The 22602-nt window shown below is 36.7% G+C and overlaps 1 protein-coding gene across 5 annotated transcripts in view; it reads right to left on the reverse strand.

Moving 5' to 3' along the window:
- The window catches only part of SHLD2 (shieldin complex subunit 2), a 42910-nt gene that overhangs the window by 4043 nt on the left and 16265 nt on the right, over positions 1–22602 (reverse strand). Inside the window, exons 1-7 of one of the 5 annotated variants that reach the window (XM_075423007.1) lie at positions 14472–21306; positions 10383–12844; positions 9031–9138; positions 8034–8228; positions 5572–5706; positions 2632–2838; positions 1524–1758 (exon numbers count right to left, since the gene is read on the reverse strand). In XM_075423007.1, coding sequence (XP_075279122.1) covers positions 1524–1758; positions 2632–2838; positions 5572–5706; positions 8034–8228; positions 9031–9138; positions 10383–11889 — 2387 coding nt within the window. In that variant the 5' untranslated portion in view covers positions 11890–12844; positions 14472–21306. Of the gene's footprint in view, positions 1–1523; positions 1759–2631; positions 2839–5571; positions 5707–8033; positions 8229–9030; positions 9139–10382; positions 21308–22602 lie in introns of those variants that run through there. The other 4 variants (XR_012764252.1, XM_075423010.1, XM_075423009.1 and 1 more) reach the window with 4 other exon arrangements.

A 22602-nucleotide genomic window follows, 5' to 3' on the forward strand; every position in this document is an offset into this window, starting at 1 on the left:
CTGTTATGTTAGTAAGTTACTACATTCCCTGAATCAAAGCAGCAAATCGAATCACAGATTAATCCTATGTCTTAAGAAGCCTGCAGTGTTTAGTATTATCACATTTACTCATACTAAGTAGAAAACAATATGCAGATTTTACTCTCAAGAAGATGCTGGCAGCTATTGTATTACTAGAAATAGAGCATACTGAACTTACTACCTCCTTATATTGAGGGACTAAAACCAGTCTGAGACAAGGGGACATCAGTTGGCAAACCACAGAAAAAAGTAATTTTCTACTAGTGGTGCATACAATTTTATAAACAAGACTAACATTAACCATTGACATAAGCTGTGAGTAGCACAGTAGTGCTGGGACAGTGTATTTAGTTAACAAGTTAACAGGAGAAAAATCTGTCCTAACAGATTAAGATGTAAGTGTACTAAGTTACCCTACAATACAAAATTTGGGAATGCTACCAAGCAAATGCATTCTTAAACTAATCAGAGCAAAATTTCAGTGCAAAAATGATAGTTTTCTTTGAAGTTGTCCATTTAAGTTACACCTCAAGATGTGTTCTCATGCTGAGAACACAAACAGTGGAAATCTATCATTTTGCTATCATATTTTGTGAGATAGTAAATTGAAGTCCTTTAGGACCACATGAGAGGTCATAATCTTATGAAAGAGTGCACTTAATCCTCCCTCATAGGAAAATAAATAGCATATAAAGATGCAAGACTATTTTGCATAGTGGAAAGACTAAGACATTACCTTGATAAGACAAATAGGATTCTAGTATTTAAATCAAAGCCAAGTGAGAAACTATCAAGTATGCAATGATTCATTAAACTAGTTCATGAATAATTTCAGAAATTTTACATCTTCTAGAATTCTATTACATCTATGATTGTCTCAACCTTGTCTACCTACACCTCTTCAAGTTACTATGATACTTACATTTCAAAAGCCCAAGATAAATTTAGGAATTGAACAATTAGTTAATAATACTGTTCCTATATCAACTGCATCTGTTTGGTTAATTCAAAGTAAATGTGCATATACATCTTGTCTCACAGTGCCATCTGCTGATAACTTAGTATCTCTGCTCTCTATGTGAATATTTATTGAAAACATTTGTTAATACTATTTCTGCAAGGCTAGAAATGATTAATCAGTTTAAAAATACGGTTGTACATTCACAGGATTTCAAACTTAGGCTGAAACAAGACGCTCAAGGGGTTTTCCTGTGGTCCTCAAGCTTCTACTCCATCTTAGCTTCCTGACACAGTACTGAGTAAACCTTGTTACAGTATGACACAGTATTCAAAGAAATTAGAAAGTTGGATTTAAACAAAGAATATCACCTATAAATAACTGCAATATAATACAGCAATTCAAGAACAGCTCCTTGAAAATACATTAGAAAAAACAGAAATTGCTAACCACACCTCAAATGAAAAATTCAATGTATGGGGGAACTTAAAGTCAAGAAAGTTGTTTACTTCCCTAATAGTACACATTATTTTGTTTTGTTTACCTGTAGAGTGTTTTTACTTTGTTGTACGGCAAGCATCTAACACATTGCTTGTAGATCATGTTCTCATCTGCCTGTAGTTCCAAACCACATTTAGCACAACCTAAATACGTAATCATAGGCAGGGAAGCCAAAACACACTCCACTGAAGTGTCACCACGGAAGACGAGTTGCTTGTACTGCCCAGCTGAAATGGTAAACTTCAGTTCTAAGATTCTGGCTTTTATGTGAACCACTCCTATAAAAACAACAATCAAATCTGCATTCAGTTTTATTTATAACTGAAAGCAAAAGCAAGGGTTACAGCTGATTCAAAAATAATTATCAATAAAAATTTACAAATTTTTTTCCTTTGGTAGCACTTGCTCATATTTTTAGAGATTATTTATACAGTGAAAAATCACTGTGGTTAAATATTATTTTGAAATTTATATATCTACTACATTTTTAGGTACTAATGTGGTAGATGCCAACACAGAAGAGCCTGAATAAGATCAAGAGATTAGAATTATGCAAATTTCCACTTGCTTTTCTTCCACGCTAATTCAGAGACATTGAAAAGCATACCTTTAACAACGTAGCTTTCCACTATTTATACATAAATTAGAGCCAAGTGCTGCAATACCAACTGTATTTATTGCATCCATGTTTAGCACCAGCCTTCAAAATCTTCTAGGTTTATCTGGGAGGGAGTGACTGTTTGTGTAAAATGTATTCTTTGTTCTTCCGTAACTAGTTTTCAATAGCAGTAGCTATTTTAATCTTGCTTTAGATAATTCCAGTTCTGGAGAAATTCTGTTCAGCAAACTTTCAGTGATTAATCACATGCCTGCTAGACTGGTCGGTGTGGACAACATCAGGCAGTATTTCTCCCTGTGTTCCAAAGCTATCTTTCTACAGTACCACATACCACACCTACCTCACCTCTGGGCTCACTGAATGAAGGCTGCATTCACAGCTTGGCTGGGTACTGAGCAGCAGCCTCCAGAATAAATTCAGACTCCAAGGACTGTGCTAGCTTAAAAAAAGCATTTTACTTGATCAGAGAATCTATTTTGCTTAGTTATGCACTGCACAACAGACACTACAGAGCTATGGATAACAACTTTACCTGAGCATTTTTCCTCCAAATGCGTTGAGAGCTTTGTCATCTGCACGAGGGAAGTTTTGCTTTTCTGAAACTTTTCTTTAAATTCAATTGCCCTTTTATCATCATCAAATAAGCACTCACAGGATGACCACGGAGTTGTGTGCAGTTCAAAGTCACCCGAGACAGAACTATTTTGGACCAGAAGGTATTTAAAGTCCCATATGTGATCTACGGAACAAAAAAGCAAACAGAAGAGTTTACTTTCTATATCTCGGTTAATTTACAGAAAGCCAAGGTCACTTACAAGATTGAGAAATGAATCAGTAAGACGTTCTCATATGGTCAGCTCTTGCAACTTTATTTCAAGCCTGATGACATGTAGAATTTTTCCTTTCCCTATAAACTTCGCATGAGTCCTCCCATAACAAAATGACACTTTCATTTCACTTGCGGTGAATTCAGCTTTCAATACAACTCAACTTACTGAAAAAGAAACTAGTTCTGAAATTTCTTGTCAGCACTAATAAAGAAAAGTTGGTAATGTCTACAAGAAAAAATCTTCACATTAGTAATCAACTCCCATCTTTAATATGTACCTGTTTTTAATGTTCTATCTCTATAATGCTCTGACTTAAAAATATTAATTTTTTCATCTTCCAATTGACTCTGTAATAAAAGTACTTTAAAAACGTAGATTACAGAAGAATAATTATTTTGGATTGTCCTTCACTTTGTTATAAGAATCCAATATTCGCCTACTAATCAAGTCTGATAACCATTTAGGCTGTTATTTTTTCCTGTGTTTGCTGAAGCTGAAAGCTGCAGCCAAAATAATAATTTTTGAAAATAAGGTTAGAAAAATACAGATTTTTTAAATATACTCATGTGTCTGTGTAAGCATTTTATTAGCATGCTTCAGTACTTTCATATTTTGGATTGGTCTGATTTTTGGTGGTATCTTGCTAAAATGGCAACCTGCTGAAAAATCTGCTGTCACACACACCGTTTTACAGTAAAATACTCCAAAAAAAACTTCTCTCCTCCTTCTTGTGCTCCTCATATCTGACTAGAGATCTTGCAGTGCCCCAGAACTCAGTATGCTTCAGTCCAAAGCAGGATTCTGGCAGTAACACTAGAGCAACACAGAGAAAACCTAAACAGAAGGAAACAAATGGGCACTTGGCAAGAGGAGATATATGAGAGTAGAGAATATAGTCTAACTAACATACAAGATTTGGTTGGTACCTGCACTTAACATATTATTCAGATCTTCAACATTCCCCTGTTAATTAGAAAACTGATCACAAAACTTGAGTAAACTGTAAGTAGTCAAGTTCACAGAAGTATACTGAATCAAATCTTTCTTTTTTGGTAATCTAAATCAGATGAGTGTAAAGCATGAATTGAATGTCTGATGACTGCATACTGGAAGCTTGGACTGATATTTAGCAAGAGATGAAAAACAAATTTAAATTCTACTGGCAACAATTTTTAGATGCTCTAGAACTGTATAGTCTTCTGTACTTTATTTTAAATATGTAGACAGTTTAAAAATTACAAGTCTCCATACCTTCCTGTACATGACTGAAGCTTCTAATCTGCTAGTAGAACTAGCTGATCTATGACTCCTAGCAGGGATGGACATTGTGCTCTTCCTGTAACCCACTCACACTATTTAGCTGTTGTGTATGCTTTAGCATCACGTGAATTTATCTTTTTGGCTACCTTACTAGGACCACATGTTCATGGTTTGTCTGTGATTAAGTATTTGTACAGTTGAGAAATCAATCTTATCTTAAATTTCAGATAATCATTTAACCATTAAAATGCCAACTTCTAGATACTATATAAATACTTAATAATACAGAGATCTACATCTTATATTTTTCTATTTTAAGTATCAAAGAATGATATATTATTGTGTCAGAAATTATCTTTGGTATGTTCTTTTTGCAGCTACAAAAATTTTTTAAATTCTGTATTTTGAAAAGTGTGATATTCTAGCATACTAAATTCTGAAAGATTTCAAAGCACCTAACATAGTATACAACTGCTTACACAGAAGTATGCACAAAAATAAGAGCCATGTAGGTATTATGTAATAAAGGTAATTGGTTAATGCTTAGATTGGATCATCTTCAAGTAGTTTAAGAGGTAGGTCTTGCAGTTAAATGATTTCTAGGAGTGAAGATTACTTATAAATTGAAGTGGAACTGGCAGAATTCAGAGTGTCTACATTTAATAGGTAAAGATTCACAATGAGGTGGTTTAACCTTTCTGTTTAACCTTTTATTTCACACTATACAAAAGCTTTAGGCAGACTTCTTTAGCATTTCAAGTAATAGGGCATTTACTTCTTATGTGTATCCGTTGATCAGAAACACAAACTCTTCAGTTACCAATTTAACAAAAAACCTGGTTTCACTTATTTCAAAACAACAAAGCCAAGAATAAAACAAAATTTGGTAGTAGTCACTGCTGAAACACAGGCTATGTAATTCTTGCAAGAGATGCTTTTAGTCAGTTACAGTTAGATTTGATAGCAAGACCATTAGGATATAAAGCCTGACACTGTAGCAAGGTGGAAAGCAGCAAATGAAAGTCAGAACTAGAAAACAACATCAATTCATGCTAAACCAGACAACGATAAAGAAGACTCCACAAAACGGGTAGCATAGTCAATATTCATTTCCTATAGCTACATAACTAGGCACCAGTGCACCTTGTGTTTCTAAATACTCATGCTTTCTCAGTCTTCTACAGCACGTACATTCAAATTCTCTTGCTGATGGCTCTGCTTCTAAACAGAGGACACATGTTAAATTTGGTATCAAATATGTTGTGCTTTTAAGTGGAGTATTTAAAGGTTGAATGGAAAAATGTTACCAGCTGAGCATTTTAAAGATATTATTAGCATTTCAAAAATCCTTATACAGCTACCTATAGGTACAAGGACTTTACCTTTCTTCCTTTGAAGCTGAGGGCACCAGGCAGCCCCTGTTCCCCATAGCACCATCCTATAGTGTTGATTTCTGTTCTGTTCTACTGTTAGGATAATTTTTCTTTGGTTGCCACCTCTGTAGCTATACACAGATTCTGAAAAAGTTTGAAATTATGACTTCCACAGTAAAAAGCATATAAACACAGAAAAACCACATGCCTCAATATTAAGATGAAGTCATGCTACTATTGTATTTTACAGTACAACTATAAGCAAACAAGCACATACCTACAATTTCTTCAGGACAGAATGAAAGCAACCTGATTTATTCAGCAATATGAACCTAGTTTGAAGGAACACATAAAGTATAATAATTACCTTTACCCACCTAAACACTCAGCAACTGGACACCTCCCTTTGAAACAGGAGATATGTGAGCATCTTTCAGCTCCCACTCATCCTGACTCGTATAAGCAGGAAGAAATTGTACTCAATCTCAACAGACTGCCATAATCAGCTGTTAAAGTAACTTCTGTTGAATACACCGAAAGAAACATTTCTCTAGAAGTTTTCACATAAGAAAACTATAGTCACATTCAAGCACATTAAGAGGATTAGTAACAATATATATACATTGAAACAATTAAGATCTCTACAGCACTCTTACTCAGGATACTGCATGTAAGTTTCAGTTCCACACTCACAACTACAATATTTTTCATAAACAGATCATTTTTGAACAAGAATTCCTGGTTTAAATATCTAACAGTCCTGAGATTTATGTACAACAATAAATTACGAAGATTTCTATCTTCGAAATTCACCATTTATATTGACTGTGTGGAAAAATTTGAATCTTAGTAATGCAAACACTAATACAACATGATAGTGCAACATGATCAAATTTATGTGCAAAGTCTGAAGTCAAGAACTGAGAAACAGTGGTACTTGTAAAGAAGATAATCAGAAGTTATGCAGAGAAAAGAGGGAGACTTTTTCCAAGTGAGAACAGTGGTCTTCAATTGCCCAAAGCGTGTTAAACAAACATGGTAAGACACTGCATGAAATACTGAGAATCACCCAAGATAATCTGGTTTTGTTCATTTCAGAAGGTGGAGAAGATACTAGGAAGCAGCTGTAATGGTTGACTATGAACAAATGGAAACAAATTATCCCTTTTAACATGGAAAATTACTTAAGCAAAGAGAATCCTGAAGAAACCACATTCACTATTGGAAGAAAAGGAATGTGTGACAAGAATAAACTCAGAAAAATCATTACATGGACTGTTGGGGATAGGAGTCTTTACAACAAAAAATCTACAGGAACTCAGACTTCCAAAACAAATTATATTAATAAGGTAGTTCTGTTGTGTCTATGCAGAAAAATAAGAGTATCACAGTAAAGCATCTTAGTAGTTTCACACTGCATTTTCCAATGTTGAAAATCAAAAAGAACTTGTACAAAAAGGCACACAAGTAAGGATTATTATAAACAAATATCGCACATACTTAAGAAACAGGAATTCTTAGCTTTAAAAGTCTATTCTAAGAAAAAGTAGAAAGAAATAAACAAAATATTAGAAAAGAGCAACAGCTCCATTATCAATTAAGAAAGGCAAGCAAATCCTAAACCAGTAGATGAAAATAATCAGTAACTTCTTTAATTCTGAAAACCACATGATTTATAGTGCAATCAAATTTTCCTTTATTGACAGGATGTCTATACGGAAGGTAGTTGTCAGGTGAGCTTTGAATTAGTAAAGCTTGACTGGTCCACACAACATGTTCATAAACCAGCCCCTTTCTCAAGCATTGTCTACAGCAAGACTATACCTCAAGTTTCAAGAGCCATTAAAAGACATATTTATGTTCCTCCACCATAACTGCAGTATCTCCCTCTCTTCAGCACACCTCCTGTGCACACCTATCATGCCTGAAAAGGATTTCAAGCTCACGCTCCTTGTATCCAAGACATCCCTGTGGCCATTCCACCTCCCGGCATTTCGTACCTGCATCTCTTCAATCCTCCACCTTACTGCAGAGCAGGTACCACATTATTTGGAGCTATGGAGATGCTCAAGCCATCTCACTGACAAGTCAATACATTAATAACTGCGGTCTGTGGTGTGCGCTCATGCCTTTGTGAAAACACACCAGTCCTTCAGTGAGTAGGAACACTGATTACCAGTGCACACTGCCTGCACGCTTCTCCCAGACATCTATGCTCTTGATCAGCGCTAGCATGCATTAACCTCCTTTCAGCAGCTGACTACAGTCAGTATTTCCTTCCCATCTCTAACTCCATTTCTCCAACTGCTACGGCCACCACGAGTGGATCATTATAAAGGTTTTACTTGTAACTCCCATGTCAAACACAGGTGTATGGAATGGGAAACAACTATAGCCACCTTGCAAAATTACTATTTAAGTGCCATCTATTGTTGAAGTTCTGGAAGTTGAAGCCTAGTTCCTGAACGTACCTGTTAATACAGCAATGTTGATAATTTTCAAGATTGAGTGAACCAATGTATTCGGCTGGAGCTGGTCTAGCTGCATATACTGAACACTATCCAGTCTCTGAACTTGTCTTTGTGGAATGTCTCCGAAGTGTGGAAGTTCTGATGATATGTATGCTAATAAGCCATGGAGAACACCATCATCCACTATAGGATAAACTTATATGAAAGAAAAAAGTTAAAACGACACCCTTTTTTTCTAAGCCTAATAGTATAAAGTTTATCAGTTGACACACATTTATGCTGACAAAACCAAAATCATTTCACAATACTTCTAAGGCAAGAAATTCTTGAGATGTGTAGCACTTCATCTACTACTTCATCCGCCTCCTCTTAATAACATCCCACAGTTAAGCTAAGTACAGTATTTTAAATTACACCAAAAATAGGAAAGAAATCGTGTATTATAGCTTGGTAAGAAGAACTGCTGTCCTTGATCATTTACCCCAGAACCTGCCCTAAATAGCTGGCAGTAACATACATCAGGAAGACAGTACAAACAATGCAAGTTCATGGTGACACTTCCACTGTATTTTCCCCTTAGTCTCCAACCCTCCATGGCTCAGGTATCTTTAAAGACTTTGTGCTTCATAGTCTGCAATGAATTACCTTCCCTGAATGGATCTACTTACTCTATAAGTCTCTAAAATTCTTGCAAAAAAGTTAATCCTCATGAAATCTCAGACATCTTACAGTTGAGTCCTGCAATAACTGCTGTTTCTTAACTACGCTCAGATAATTCAGTTCTTCAGAGCTCAGTTTTGAATGATAACCACCTATCTTTACCACAAACTCCAAATGCCTGATGTCATCATGTCCACACCTTGTCCACAGGTATTCCAGTATTATACCTCTCAGTTGCTCACATTTCCTTTTTATCCTGTGTATGAGGCATTGCCAAAATACTTTAAGTAGCTATTTTACTCTGATTTTTGTGAAAACTTATGCACTATGACCTTACATTCTTCTGGATTCAGAGCTGAGCAGTTCCCCAGATTCAGTAACTGACTGCTAAATGTGGATTGCAGCATGATTTCTCCACACCAGGGATTCTCATACATTGTTATATCTGCAAAAAGAAAGCAACCTTACCAACTCATGCATCAACAACATTGAAGTGTATCATACTTTTCTTGACTATAGAACCATCATACATATAGGTGGGAAGGACAGTTTGAAAGAGATGACTTGGAAAAAAATTTTTTTTGATCTATGAACACCACTTACAATGAGTTAATCAAATTCTCAATAATTTGAGAATTCATAAAATATGCAGTAGCCTCATAGGAGGCACTGTATAAGTGGGTGACCCTTGTGTAAATTATCGTGTAACATTTTAGAATGAATAGTACAGTACTAGGCTTACCCAGAAACACTTCTCATGTATTTTGAGATAAGAACATCTAACCAGATAAGAAAAAGCCCAACTTCTCTTCAAAAGCTTTAAAATATCTACCTTTGCACCTCCTTACAAGCACTTAACTCTTAACATAGGCATCTTTAATTGTAGCAGTAGTCAAAACAATCCTATACTGTGTCATTTTTTGCATATTGCAAAACCTAAATGGCTAGATCACTATCAAGTTCTGGTCAACTCCAGCCCAAAATTGGGTGCAATATCCTTTTTACAGTACTGCACTCTCTTCCATGAGATGTGTTCTCTTAAAGAGGGAGGGGTTTGCTCCTGTTAGGTATTAAGGAGCACAAAGGACTTATCAGCAGGAATCTTCATTATTAGCTGACACGTTATGAAAAAGATGAACTGCAAATAGTGTTTTGTATTTTGGCAGTCTATGTCAGTTACTAATTCACAACGTGACCCATGTCAGGATGCTCATGCTAAGCTACAAAGTCCTTCACAGGATAACTATTTCTCATCTTGAGACTGAGCATAACATCGCTATTTTCCAGTCCATCTGCTGGCCCAACAGCAGAGAATTATAAAAAAGTCTATAAATCAAGTAACTAGCACATGTAGTTTGTAGCAGCACTTGTACCTTTCAGGAACAACTGTTTTAAAACATCAACAGGTTACAGAATACACCTGACTACCTATGGCACTGCTGTAGTGTCAACGCACTGCTGTGTCTCAGACCAAAGACTTTGCGTAAGAGATGGGCACACTTCTATAGCACAGTCGATGTTCTGCTAGCAGGATGACTGAAAATTCAAAGTGATGTTCAGCGATGTAAGTGAAGCAAGAAAGATACTTACAAATGCCTAGTCGTAGTTCCAAATTACTGGGTACATACTATCCTACTTTAAACAAGCATTTTAAAGATCCACATTTTAAAGAAACAAAGGAATTCTCACCTGTAAGCAGTACAATATCCCCAGGAAACACAGTGAGTGACCAAAATGCAGCTCCACGCCACAGCACCACCCTTCTCTCAATTTGTGACTGATCAATAACTACAATTGTTGCTACAGGAACTTTGCATGAAGATTTTGGTCTAGACTTCACCTGTATTTCTTTGATATGACAAGGATGTACTATTGCAACCAAAACATTGTACTTTTTATTTTTGCAGCAGCAGTTCTTAAGTGGTGATAGTTTCTTTTGAAGTTTCTTGAACTCTGTTACCCTTTCTTGATCCATTCTCAGCCCAGGACCAGCTGGAGAATTCAGTTTAGCTCTCTTTGATTTCAACGGTGTCTTAAACACTGAGTGAAAAATATGAAGGGAATCTTCACACTTGTAGGCTCTTTTAGAAAAACTCTCATGAGAGCTGTCTACTTGAGAGCATAATATTCCTGAGCTCAGTGGTTCAATATGGATTTCATTTACAAATTGCTCAGCAGGAACATCAAGTTCTTGAGACTTCTCTGTATTTTCCTTAGCACTTCCTTCTTTTGTCACTTTAACACAAACATTTTTCCCATCAGTCTCAGAGCTGAAAAGTTCAAGGGAACTTCTATATTCTTCCTTATATTCATTTTCAGCCACAGTAAAACATGTTCCAACACCAGAATCAAATTGGAAGTGATCATACGGCCTTTCTTCATTTTTGCATGCTTCTGTTTCTAGTAGATTTAAGATTCCTTTCTGCATCTCATTCCGATCCTGTGCAAGAACTGCCATCTGACTTGAAGTCATTATACTACGAAATTCAGTATCTGTTGACACTGCAAAATCTGAACAGTCACTTGGTTCGTCTTTTGGTTTTGACTCTTGATTTTGGGGGAAAAACATACCCAGATATTGACTTAGATGTTCACAGTGATCACTTCTACAATCCATTTGAACACCTTGTCCCACAGACCTTAGATGTATGGTAATCTGCTCTGTACTGGCAACCAAATCAGAAATGTCAGAGCTGTTAACTTCTAAACGACTGGCTTTTCTTTCAGTGAGGTTTGAACAGCCGCCATGTGATTGTGTATCTTGCCTAGCCGATTCTGCAAATTTTTGCAGAAGGTGTTGATCTGCAGCTTGATTTACATGTGTGCATCTATCTTTAGATATTTGGCAATCAGAATAAATTAAGCTTTCTGCCTTTTTAGGTGTGCTGGTACAAGTTACTGTTGCCAAAGGTACAGAAAATGTCAAATATTCTTTTGCTGCCATTAATCTCCCCTGTTCAGACCGCTGAGAGTTGTCATTATTAGCAGGAATTGCTGTGACTATAGAGCTTTCTGCCTCAAACACTAAGTGGTCAGCACCTTTCACTTTTTCAGAAAAAAGACTATGTGTATCACACAAACAGCGGAGTTCTCTCCATTTTTCAGCAGATGCTGAACTACTTTGCTCCGACACCTCCAGCGGGCTTGGAATACTGGGTGCTCCCACAAAAATATGAATTTGAGGTCTTTTTGACATTTTTGATTGCTGTGTAAGGTTGACTCTAAACAATGTGATTTATGCAATAGCGACACTAAAAATTTGTAAATGCAAAAAATTATATTTGGCCTTTTTTTAAGCAATTTAAAAATACCTAAAACTCAAAGGAGTATTTCATAATTTAACCAGTAAAACCACTACTTTAATACTACACAATTAAATACACAAAATAAAAACTGGAAGTTATTTATTGTGTCAAATTTGCATAGAAACATAAATTAAGTAGGGCTTAATTTCTGATTCTGATATGTGGAAACACATAGCAGATGCACAATTATAGTGAAGTTCAATTTAAATTCAATTATTGAGCAGACTATTTATTATTGCTAATAAACCACACTGAATTCACTATTCAGTACTTCATTTTAATTCATGCAAAATAAATGCCTGTAGAGAAACTTTCACAGCATGCTTAGGAGATATTTCATCCCCCAGAAAACGACAATTTCAAGTAAATGATTAAAAATACTAGAGCTATTGAAAATCAGTTTAAAAAGTTTGTTAGAAATGGAGCATTTTACATGCTGTTTTAGCATGAAAAGACTGTATTAAGTGATTATTTTATGACATGGAAGGTTTCAAGATATAACTGATAAATTACAATAATTTAAATAAGCACTAAGAAGTCAGTGAAACTTGAGCAGATGATTCAGAATTAGCTTTAATTCATTTCTATATTATCATACTACCTAAGACATTACCAGCTTTTTGTAGCTTATTAAAAATAAGCCCACCTTACACAGCACAAAAGAACAGACTCCTTACTTTTTAAAATTTATGCTATACTGTGATTTTGAAATACTCAGCTACAAGCATTCATTAAAATGCAGACACCTAGCTACGTGTTTTGAACATTAACAGAAGCTGCTGCACTAGGTAGTTGCTGCAGCGTAGGAAACAGAACACCAGGAATGAAATTCAGGGGCTAATCCAGCTGCAAACAGGAAAAAAAAAAGAGCATTGAAACAAATACAGCATTGAAAAATACTTAAATTTTCTATTAGCACTCATTAAATTAACAGTCATTTTCCTAACAACCCACTAGGGGTCGATAAATCTGCACATTCATAAAGCTCATAGTAACATGGAAAAACTTTAAACATCCCAGAACACTGAACTCAGACATATTATAGATGTAACTGGAAAAACAATATACAACCACTAAAATTAGATCTATCATGCCATAATACAAAGCAGCTACAAAACACAGTATCACTCTATGCTCATTGCAAAATGGATAGTACTTCAAAGACTGGGGTATCCAAACTTCTGCACTTAAATTTAGGCTCATAAGAAACCAACTTCTGAAGGACAATTCCCATGCCTGTGCAAGTTTTAAGTTACAATAATTAAATATCCTAAAAGACAGAATTTACAGTTCAACACTAATGGATCAGGCAAGAAGGGAAAGAAAGTAAAGTGACAGTGAGGTTGAATCCCTAAAGAAGCAATATTAAAAAGTTTTTTAGATAAAAGGCTGCCCAATACATGATGTAAAAACAACTTCAGTAACAGATCCCCTATGACAAACAGAAAATGTTACCACAACTCCAAATGAACATTAAAAGTGTAACTTAACTGATGAGATTAAGTAACTTCTTCCATTTCAAAATGTATAAATCTACTGGCAGCTTTTAAATGGCTTGGTTACAGTCATTACAGATGGGTGGCTTTCTTAACTAGTTACTCTGTAGTTTAACGATATAAATGTCTCTTAATAAGGAGGGTTCAAGCAAATAAAAGGTTCAAATTAATCACAAAAGATTTCTTCTGCATATGTGCTACGGTACAAAAGAGGCTGAACAGCAGATTCTGGCAAGTCCATGTCATTTCTAAAGAACTTGTGTACCATTCAGAGACTAATGAAATAATCATCCCTCTCCAAACTGCACTTTGGTACAGTAAGCAGCTCTCTCACTTCAGTGTTTAGCTTCCGCAAAGGCTGATCTGTCACAGGGATAAAGTACCATCTTATTCCAGTCTTACTGTCTTGTTGCACATCTAACCTGGAAGAGATTCCAGAGGCTTTTCCTAATTCTACAAAAATTCTCAAGCATTTGTGCATTGAGTTCCAGGGAGACAGACATTTTAATTTAAGTCAACTAAAATACGTTCAGGAGAAAATAGTTTGCTTACCTGCTTTCTACATCCTCAGAGTAAGCTCATAACAAACAAAGTTCTTCTAAGTTTTCTTAGAAAGCTGAGACTCAACTACACTGTAAACAAGCCCATTGAATAATTCAGTTCTTGATGAGTTCTGAGGACACCGGAAGGGCAATGCGGTTGCTAAACAGTACGTTTAGCAGCCAGCTTACAACGTGGGTTTGCAAGACCTTCCAGAGATTTTTGTATTCATAGAAGGGTTGGTGCTTAAGATGCCATAGCGTAAAGTACTCAATTAAAATAAAAATCCTGTCAAGTGTCCTAGACTACTTCATGTAAATATAACGCAGGGCTTCACATACTGTACTAGAGCAAGTTTTTGCACTTTATAGCTTAAAACAAGAAAACAGTAACAAAGGAAAGCTTTTAGATAACTATATTTCATAGGCTAAACATACCTTTCCAATACTAGAAATTCAGTATAAAAGTAAGTTTAAGATCCTGGAAATGCAGCTGTCTTTCACTCTACATCCAGAGATATCCTGTACCATACATCAACTGTATTCTTCCTATAATCAGAGCTGAACAACAAATCAGTTGTTCTCTTAACACCTGCAGGAAAAATACCACAGCAGAATCATATTCCAGGGTGGGGTTTTTTGTTTGTGTCTACTCCCCATATTTAAAACACACAAAATAGCTACGTTTTTAACTCCCAAGCACTACTACATTACTTTAAATTAAAAGCATTGCTAATCTATGAAAACAACAAAATGTAAATCTAAATGCACCTCAATAGCAACAAATTTTCTTCTCAGTGTATACATGTATGCAAATTCTTTAGGCAGAGTCTGAATTAGACAAAGTTGTTATCATGGCCTACCTGTGTTCTTCAAAATTATTCATTATTTTTATCCTTGAGATTCACAGAATCATAGAATCATTAAGGTTGGAAGAGAGTTCTTAGATCATCAAGTCCAACCATCAACCCCACACCACCATGCCTGCTAAACCATGTCCCGAAGTGCCACATCTACACATTTTTTGAACGCCTCCAGGGATGGGGACTCCACCACTTCCCTGGGCAGCCTGTTCCAATGCCTGACCACTCTTTCAGTAAAGAAATTTTTCCTAACATCCAATCTGAACCTCCCCTGACACAGCTTGAGGCCATTGCCTCTTGTCCTGTCACTAGTTACTTGGGAGAAGAGACCAACACCCACCTCACTACAACCTCCTTTCAGGTAGTTGTAGAGAGCCATAAGGTCCCCCCTCAGCCTCCTCTTCTCCAGACTCAACAGCCCCAATTCCCTCAGCCGCTCCTCACTACACTTGTTCTACAGACCCTTCACCAGCCTCATTCCCCTTCTCTGGACATGCTCCAGCACCTCAATGTCCTTCTTGTAGTGAGGGGCCCAAAACTGAACACAGTACTCGCAGTGCAGCCTCACCAGTGCCGAGTGCAGGGGCACGATCACCTCCCTGCTCCTGCTGGCCACACTATTCCTGATAGAAGCCAAGATGCCCTTGGCCTTCTTGGCCACCTGGGCACACTGCTGGCTCATGTCCAGCCAGCTGTTGACCAGCACCCCCAGGTCCTTTCCACCAGGCAGCTTTCCAGCCACTCTTCCTCAAGCCTGTAGCATTGCATGGGGTTTGTGTGACCCAAGTGCAGGACCCAGCACTTGGCCTTGATGAACCTCATACAATTCAGCTGGATGAATTCTTCTTACATTAACATAAGATCCTTGTGCCAAAACAAGAATTTTAGATTTAAATGTGGGGAAAAAAGAAGTGGGAAGACAAAGATTACAGCAGAATTATGTTTAATGATTTTCATTTGTTACAGCTTAATTTTTGTGGTTTGCTTTATCTAGTTTTGCTTGCACTACAATATTAAGCGTACATGTGTGAGGATTAGAATATAGCAAAAAAGTAGTGTTAAATATATCTCCAGTTAAGGAAGCGAGGGTGCATTGTGGCATGAGATGACTAAAGAACAAACTATTAAAATAAAAGAACAAATAACTAGAAGGTTGATAAGGATGAGGTTAGGAACAGGGAAGGCTGCATTCCAGAGCCTCAACTTAAGTCACTCTTGGCTCAGAAATGCCTAGACCACATCCCACTACCCCTCATCTTCTATGAAGATAAACTACCTACATGAACACGTATTGAGATACTACAAACAGGAATGAAAAAGACAACTACTGTGCCCCTTCCACATTTTTCCCCATGAGGATTTCATTTTGTGGACATGCAAGATGTTGGCAGTCTCACAGTATACTCTAAAAAAGCTACTTCCTCTTGCAGCTGCAGTATTTGGACTCAACTTACAGCAGGCATGACACTGCCAAATAATCAAAAAATTTCTGCATTTTCTTCCATAAACTCATCTTTCTACATCCATATTTATAAATACACATTAAGATTCGTGACTACTAAGTAGTACTTTGAAAATACCTTTTTTAGACAAGTACCCCAGTATTTGCTTTTATAAGCACACCTTACACCTAGGTAGCATTGACATGACAAAATTGTATGAATAATAAAATATGACTATTACAGTAGCAAAACCCCACCTATGATAATCTGAGCTACTAATCCCAAAGTAAACTGAACACTACCAAGATCTACTACAGTACACACACAGACAACTTATGTCATCAAGCAACTGAATTTCCCTGAAATAGATTAAATTGAATTTACATATGAGAACACAACTGAACCAGTACTGCAAACAAAGCATGTGAGATCAGATTAATCACACTATTAAAGATGCCAACAATACTTTAATAGAAAAACACTTTTCAAAACAAAAAATAACTTCTATACATTGGTAAACTTTCAGTTACATAGAAGTACATCAGCCTCTCATTCTAACTACCATTTCTCTTTTCTTTCTGTAACATCTCAAAACTTAGTGTTTTCTTACCTCATTCATACTTTGCCATGCAAGTATATTACAAAGCAACTGAATCTTGGTGTTACTTGACGACTTTTTGCAACTAAAATATCATTTATATTTTCAAAACTTAAAATTTTAATTTTTAAGATATTTAGAGTTTAGGAACAGTAAGTGGCCTCTGCCTGCTTCCTGGTTCACTTAATGCATCCACTACCAAATGAGCTGCTTTGGCAATTTCCAGGCAACATTTTAGGTCACAGATACCAAACTCCAGTACCAGGAATCATCAGTACTTCTAATCATTTAAGTCTGCAAATCAGAAAAAAATTTAAGTTTGTGTAAATTCTCTGTATGCAAAATTGTTCAAAGAATCCTTACTGTGCTTCTTTAGAAAAGTATTCTTACTTATTTCATGAGCTTCATTAATGAAGTCATAGAATCATAGAAAGTTTTGGGTTGGAAGGGACCCCTAGAGGTCATCTAGTCCAACCCCCCCGCAGCGAGCAGGGACACCACTAACTAGATCAGGTTGCTCAGAGCCCTGTCCAACCTGGCCTTGAATGTTTCCAGGGATGGGGCCTCCACTACCTCTCTGGGCAACCCGTTCCAGTGTTTCACAACCCTCACTGTAAAGAATTTCTTCCTTATATCCAGCCTAAACCTACCCTGTTTTAGTTTAAAACCATTACCCCTCATCCTGTCACTGCTGTCTCTACTAAAAAGATTGTCCCCATCTTTCCTATAGGCTCCCTTTAAGTACTGAAAGGCTGCAATCAGGTCTCCCCGCAGCCTTCTCTTCTCCAGGCTGAACAAGCCCAACTCTCTCAGCCTGTCCTCATAGGAGAGGTGCTCCAGCCCTCGGATCATTTTTGTAGCCCTCCTTTGGACCTGCTCCAACAGTTCCATGTCCTTCTTGTGCTGAGGGCTCCAGAGCTGAACGCAGGACTCCAGGTGAGGTCCTGTGCCTCGTTTTGAAGAAAAAGTCTGAAAGAACAACTCCTATCACAAATCTTAAAAAAATGAGCAAAAACTCTACCATGTTAGCAAAATGCCACAGCCACAAAACAAATCCATTTTTATACTGTAGTTATCTGTGGGTATACAGAGGGTTAACTACACCACAGATAACAGGAGCTAAAGCTCATAAAGATATGTGAAACCTGCATGCACATGTCCATTATACCAGTTAATTATTACACCATTTCTTAATTTGTGGAAAGGTGCTCTATTCGTAATAGCCAATGACAGCCTAGCTTTTTATCTCTGAAATGGTCAGAGTCTGATTGACAGGTCAATGATCTATTAAAAAACAGTAACTACATCAGCAAGTTTTGCATTTGCAAGACACTGCAACTAAAGTTTAATATACCTATTACAAGAAATATACAGTACATAGTGTATTTCCCCTGACCTAATCAGCAAGACAGGAAATTTAAATTTAAAGGTTTTTAAAATTAACTACATCATTAACAGTCTGTTTGCTACACAGACAAATTTAAAAATAGCTTTAAAAATCTTCTTCCAGTAGTTAAAACACTCTAGGAATGTTGTGTGACACTACATAAAAAGGCTTCCGACTACCTTAGAAGTATTCATTACTTTTATTCCACATTTCACTATTGATTAGTAGTACTCACTCATCATGATAACCTCTTAAGCAATAGGCCAAGGTAATTCAAAGAGGGTAACACAGCTTCAGTTTCCTATCACTCCTGATTATTAGCCAGATGCCTAAATCCCTGTTTTTAAAAGTTACATCCAAATACAGTTTTGTCAAGTCTTTACTTAAGCCCTATACACTTAAAGCAAATCACACTAATTCCACCTCTGTGTAACAGCTTCTTTATGTCTATTGCACACTACAGCTTCAAGCTGGAAATAAAGTTACAGAAATAAGACAGCTGTGCATCAGAAGACAAAGGATTAGAACAATATAATGTAAAAGTGTGACTTTTCTGTTCTGGAACTCTCATACTCCCCCAACACTGAAGTTTTTTTGGGGTAAAAACAATATATTCTTTTAACTTGCAGCTTTGATTGGGTGCTGCTTTTTAATGAACTTCCTAACCTGTAAGTAGTTAATAACTTTATTCCTACAATATGCAAAAGCAATTATATCGTCCTTTAGCTGCTGAAAAGCTGGCCCTGTAGACAAATACATAAATTAGAATTTAAAGAATATCCTAAATTATAACTTCCACTGTGAGCTTTCCCCTGCCTCATCTGCACACTTGATTTTACACTTCTATCTGTAGTATAAATAAAATTAAAGGATTGTTTCACTGACCTTACAACAGAAAAAGCCCAGCCATCTCCAGAGTATTTACTTTCAGTTCAGTTCAAACCGTAGGGTTGTTTGATGGGCTTTATTTAACAACAGTTCATCCCGTATGATGGCAGAGTAGAAAATCTACTAAGACACTTGCCAACCAAAGGAAAAATAGAAGCAAACCTCCTGATGCAGAATTCTGATTACACTACAGGAAATTCTTCTGGCACTTTAACCATGCTTGCTCAAATCTTCCGCCAAAATTCACCTTTGTCTTTTTAAAAGCCAGCTACTGTAGCTGTACAATAACCTTGAAAAACTGCAGAAACAGCAAGCAGTGTAGTAAGTTTCATACACTTAGAATCTGAAACAACTCCAAGATGAAGTGATGAACATACTACATGTTTTCTTGTAACTCTTTTCTTGCACGAGAAGGATAATCTTTACGCCAACCACTCACACTGGCACTGCAGGTGAATCAATACACCAGCAACAGCACCTACCCATCAAATCAGGAAGAAGCTTGGTCCATATACATATGTATTAAGAGGCATGCAATGGAAAATAAAAACTGCCAGAAGACATCAACCTAAGCAATTCATAACTGAAGCAATCCTGAAATCGTAGAATAGTTTGGGTTGGAAGGGACCTTTAGAGGTTACCTAGTCCAACCCTCCTGCAGTGAGCAGGGACATCTTCAACTAGACCAGGTTGCTCAGAGCCCCATCCAACCTGACCTTGAATGTTTCCAGGGAAGAGGCATCTACCACCTCTCTGGGCAACTGTGCCGGTGTTTCACTAGCCTCATCGTAAAAAGGTTGTTCATTATATCCAGTCTATATCTGCCCTCTTCTAGTTTAAAACCATAACCTCTTGTCCTATTGCAATAGGCCCTGCTAAAAAGTCTGTCCCTGTCTTTCCTGTAGACCCCTTCATGTACTGGAAGGCTGCAATAAGGTCTCCCCAGAGTCTTCTCTCCAGGCTGAACAGCCCCAACTCTCACAGGCTTTCCTCACAGGAGAGGTGTTCCAGCCCTCTGACCATTTTTGTGGCCTCCTCCAAACCTGCTCCAACAGGTCCATGTCTTTTATTCTTATTCAGAAGAGTGATGGATGTATCCTACAGGCTTAAAAGATTATACCTGTAAGTGAATGGCACCTCAAGCTGATTTAAGTGGATTGCTTTAGACTAGGTTAGTGGGAGCTAGCAAGTCGTCAAGAGAACATGCATGTGGCAGGAAATACACATACACATGGGCAACTGGGGAAATGGATAGGATAGGTATTTACAGGTCTTATTTTTGTCATCCTTTGGTGACGGTAGCGATCACCAAATACCTTTTATCTATATTTTAATACAAGATTTCAGGCAAACACTGTAGTCCTATCTGTAACTGACCTGTTTAACCAGAAGTAATTTTACTCCAAAATTGTTATTTAGCTCATGTAATAAAGTAACACTTCTGGAATACTGTACAGAGAAGCAGCTGTCCACCAGACACCATGGCATAGCAAGAATCCTGCCAGTCAATATCTAAATTTATGAAAATCACAAGCTCTCACTTGCCTACAGCAGTACATGTAATAATTAGTATAAAGTTACCTCTAAACATTACTTGAATACGATTATCACTGACCGTAAAGTGATTGTAGTACTTATTTATATGAAATAGCAGCAATACTAATCCATTCAGTATTTACTTCTTATCACTGGCTATTACCAGAGGACTACAATACCACCTGGCCTGAAGACAGGTACAGCTGGTTTACAAAAAACATAAAACCTGTATTCGACAATACACAGCCATAAATCAACAGGTATCCAAACTCTTTTCCTTATCTGCAGTGCTTTCAGTAACAAAACACTACTTTGAATATGAAACACCTATGATTTAGGCATTGCAATACAAACCTTCCTAAATACTCCCGCAGCATAAGCAAAGATATTGGTAATTTAAACCAAAATCACTGTTTTGAGGAGTTCCATAGAGTCTGACACTTAAAAACTCAAATCAAAATACCAAATAAAAGTCTAGAAACACCAAATTGTTCTTCACAACTATTACTCAACTATTAAAATAACTAAGGCAAGTAATCAAATGGCACTGCTAGCATTTAACATGTACCTACCTGCCTGCGGTACCAAGGTCTACAGTTTCTCAAGCTGTGTTCTAAAAGGAAAATGTTTTTCTTGGTCTGAAATAAGGACATTTCTTCCACAAATACAAGATTGGAACATATAGAGGCATCCACTCAAGAGCTGCATCAGCCATTTTACTTTAAAAGGATTATTTTTTGGAAGCAAATGATGCCAAAATCTGAACACTGATAATACATTTTCAATTCAATCACTGAGATAGTCTTCATTTTATTTGAAAGTTGGAGTAAAGGTAGTAAGCTTTTGTGATTAACTTGATAATTCTTTCCTCATTGCCTTTGTGCCTTGCAAGCTCTCCTTTTAAGTAAAAGCTATTTATTGATTTTTGTTTCGCAATACATAAAACCACTTAATTAAGATGACATGAACATACATGGGTGTTACAAACAAAAGAAGTTAAAAGCTCTGAAGAACAGTGACCTTTTGTGTAGGGGAAAAAAGATAAAGGTAAAAGGTCAAAGATATACAAAAGTGCCATGCACGTTTTGTTGAAGAACACTCATTACCAAAACACTTCTTTTTGAGAACTATTTAGACAACTGAACTGCTATAGCTTCTATGAAGATAGATGCTTCTCCCAGATATTTCAGCGTATTAAAAATCCCTCACAATATTAGAATGACATCATCATTTTTTTAAAAAAAATGGTTAAGTCCGCAGAAAATTATCCACAGGTATCAGTACCAATGAAAATCTATTTTAGGACTTAAATTGTCTGATAAGATGAGGTTCCTAAAAACAATACAGGACTTAAGATGAAAGTGACACAACTGGTCAAAGAAACATGATCATAATAGCCCTATTTCAATCAGATTAGCTGCCTGTATCAGCATTTATCTTCTCATGTAAGCCTTTTCTGTTTTCTTGAACTGATTATTTTAACCAGTCAGGAAATCAACTTTTTTTCTGAACTGAGCAACAATACACTGGGCTTTGATTTAATGGATTTGTGTAAAACCTATTTCCAGAACAGCAAATACCTTTCAGCTTGACTTAGTAACAGAAATGCCAGAACATCACTATGATATTGTGCAACAGGCATCATAATATTAACCAAGTACATCTTCCTGTACAAATCCAGTGTATTTCCTCCCAAAAAAGATTCTTATTTAAGTTTAAATCACAGGATCTGGTATTTCACATTATGAAAGTTATTGGAATACATCCTCCACAACGACTACATACATCACTGGGATTAACCGATTATAGCACACAGCAGCTGTAATCAAAGGCTGCTCCTCTCAATTCACAGAAT

The sequence above is a fragment of the Opisthocomus hoazin genome, chromosome 6, assembly GCF_030867145.1.
Source record: "Opisthocomus hoazin isolate bOpiHoa1 chromosome 6, bOpiHoa1.hap1, whole genome shotgun sequence".
Taxonomy (NCBI): domain Eukaryota; kingdom Metazoa; phylum Chordata; class Aves; order Opisthocomiformes; family Opisthocomidae; genus Opisthocomus; species Opisthocomus hoazin.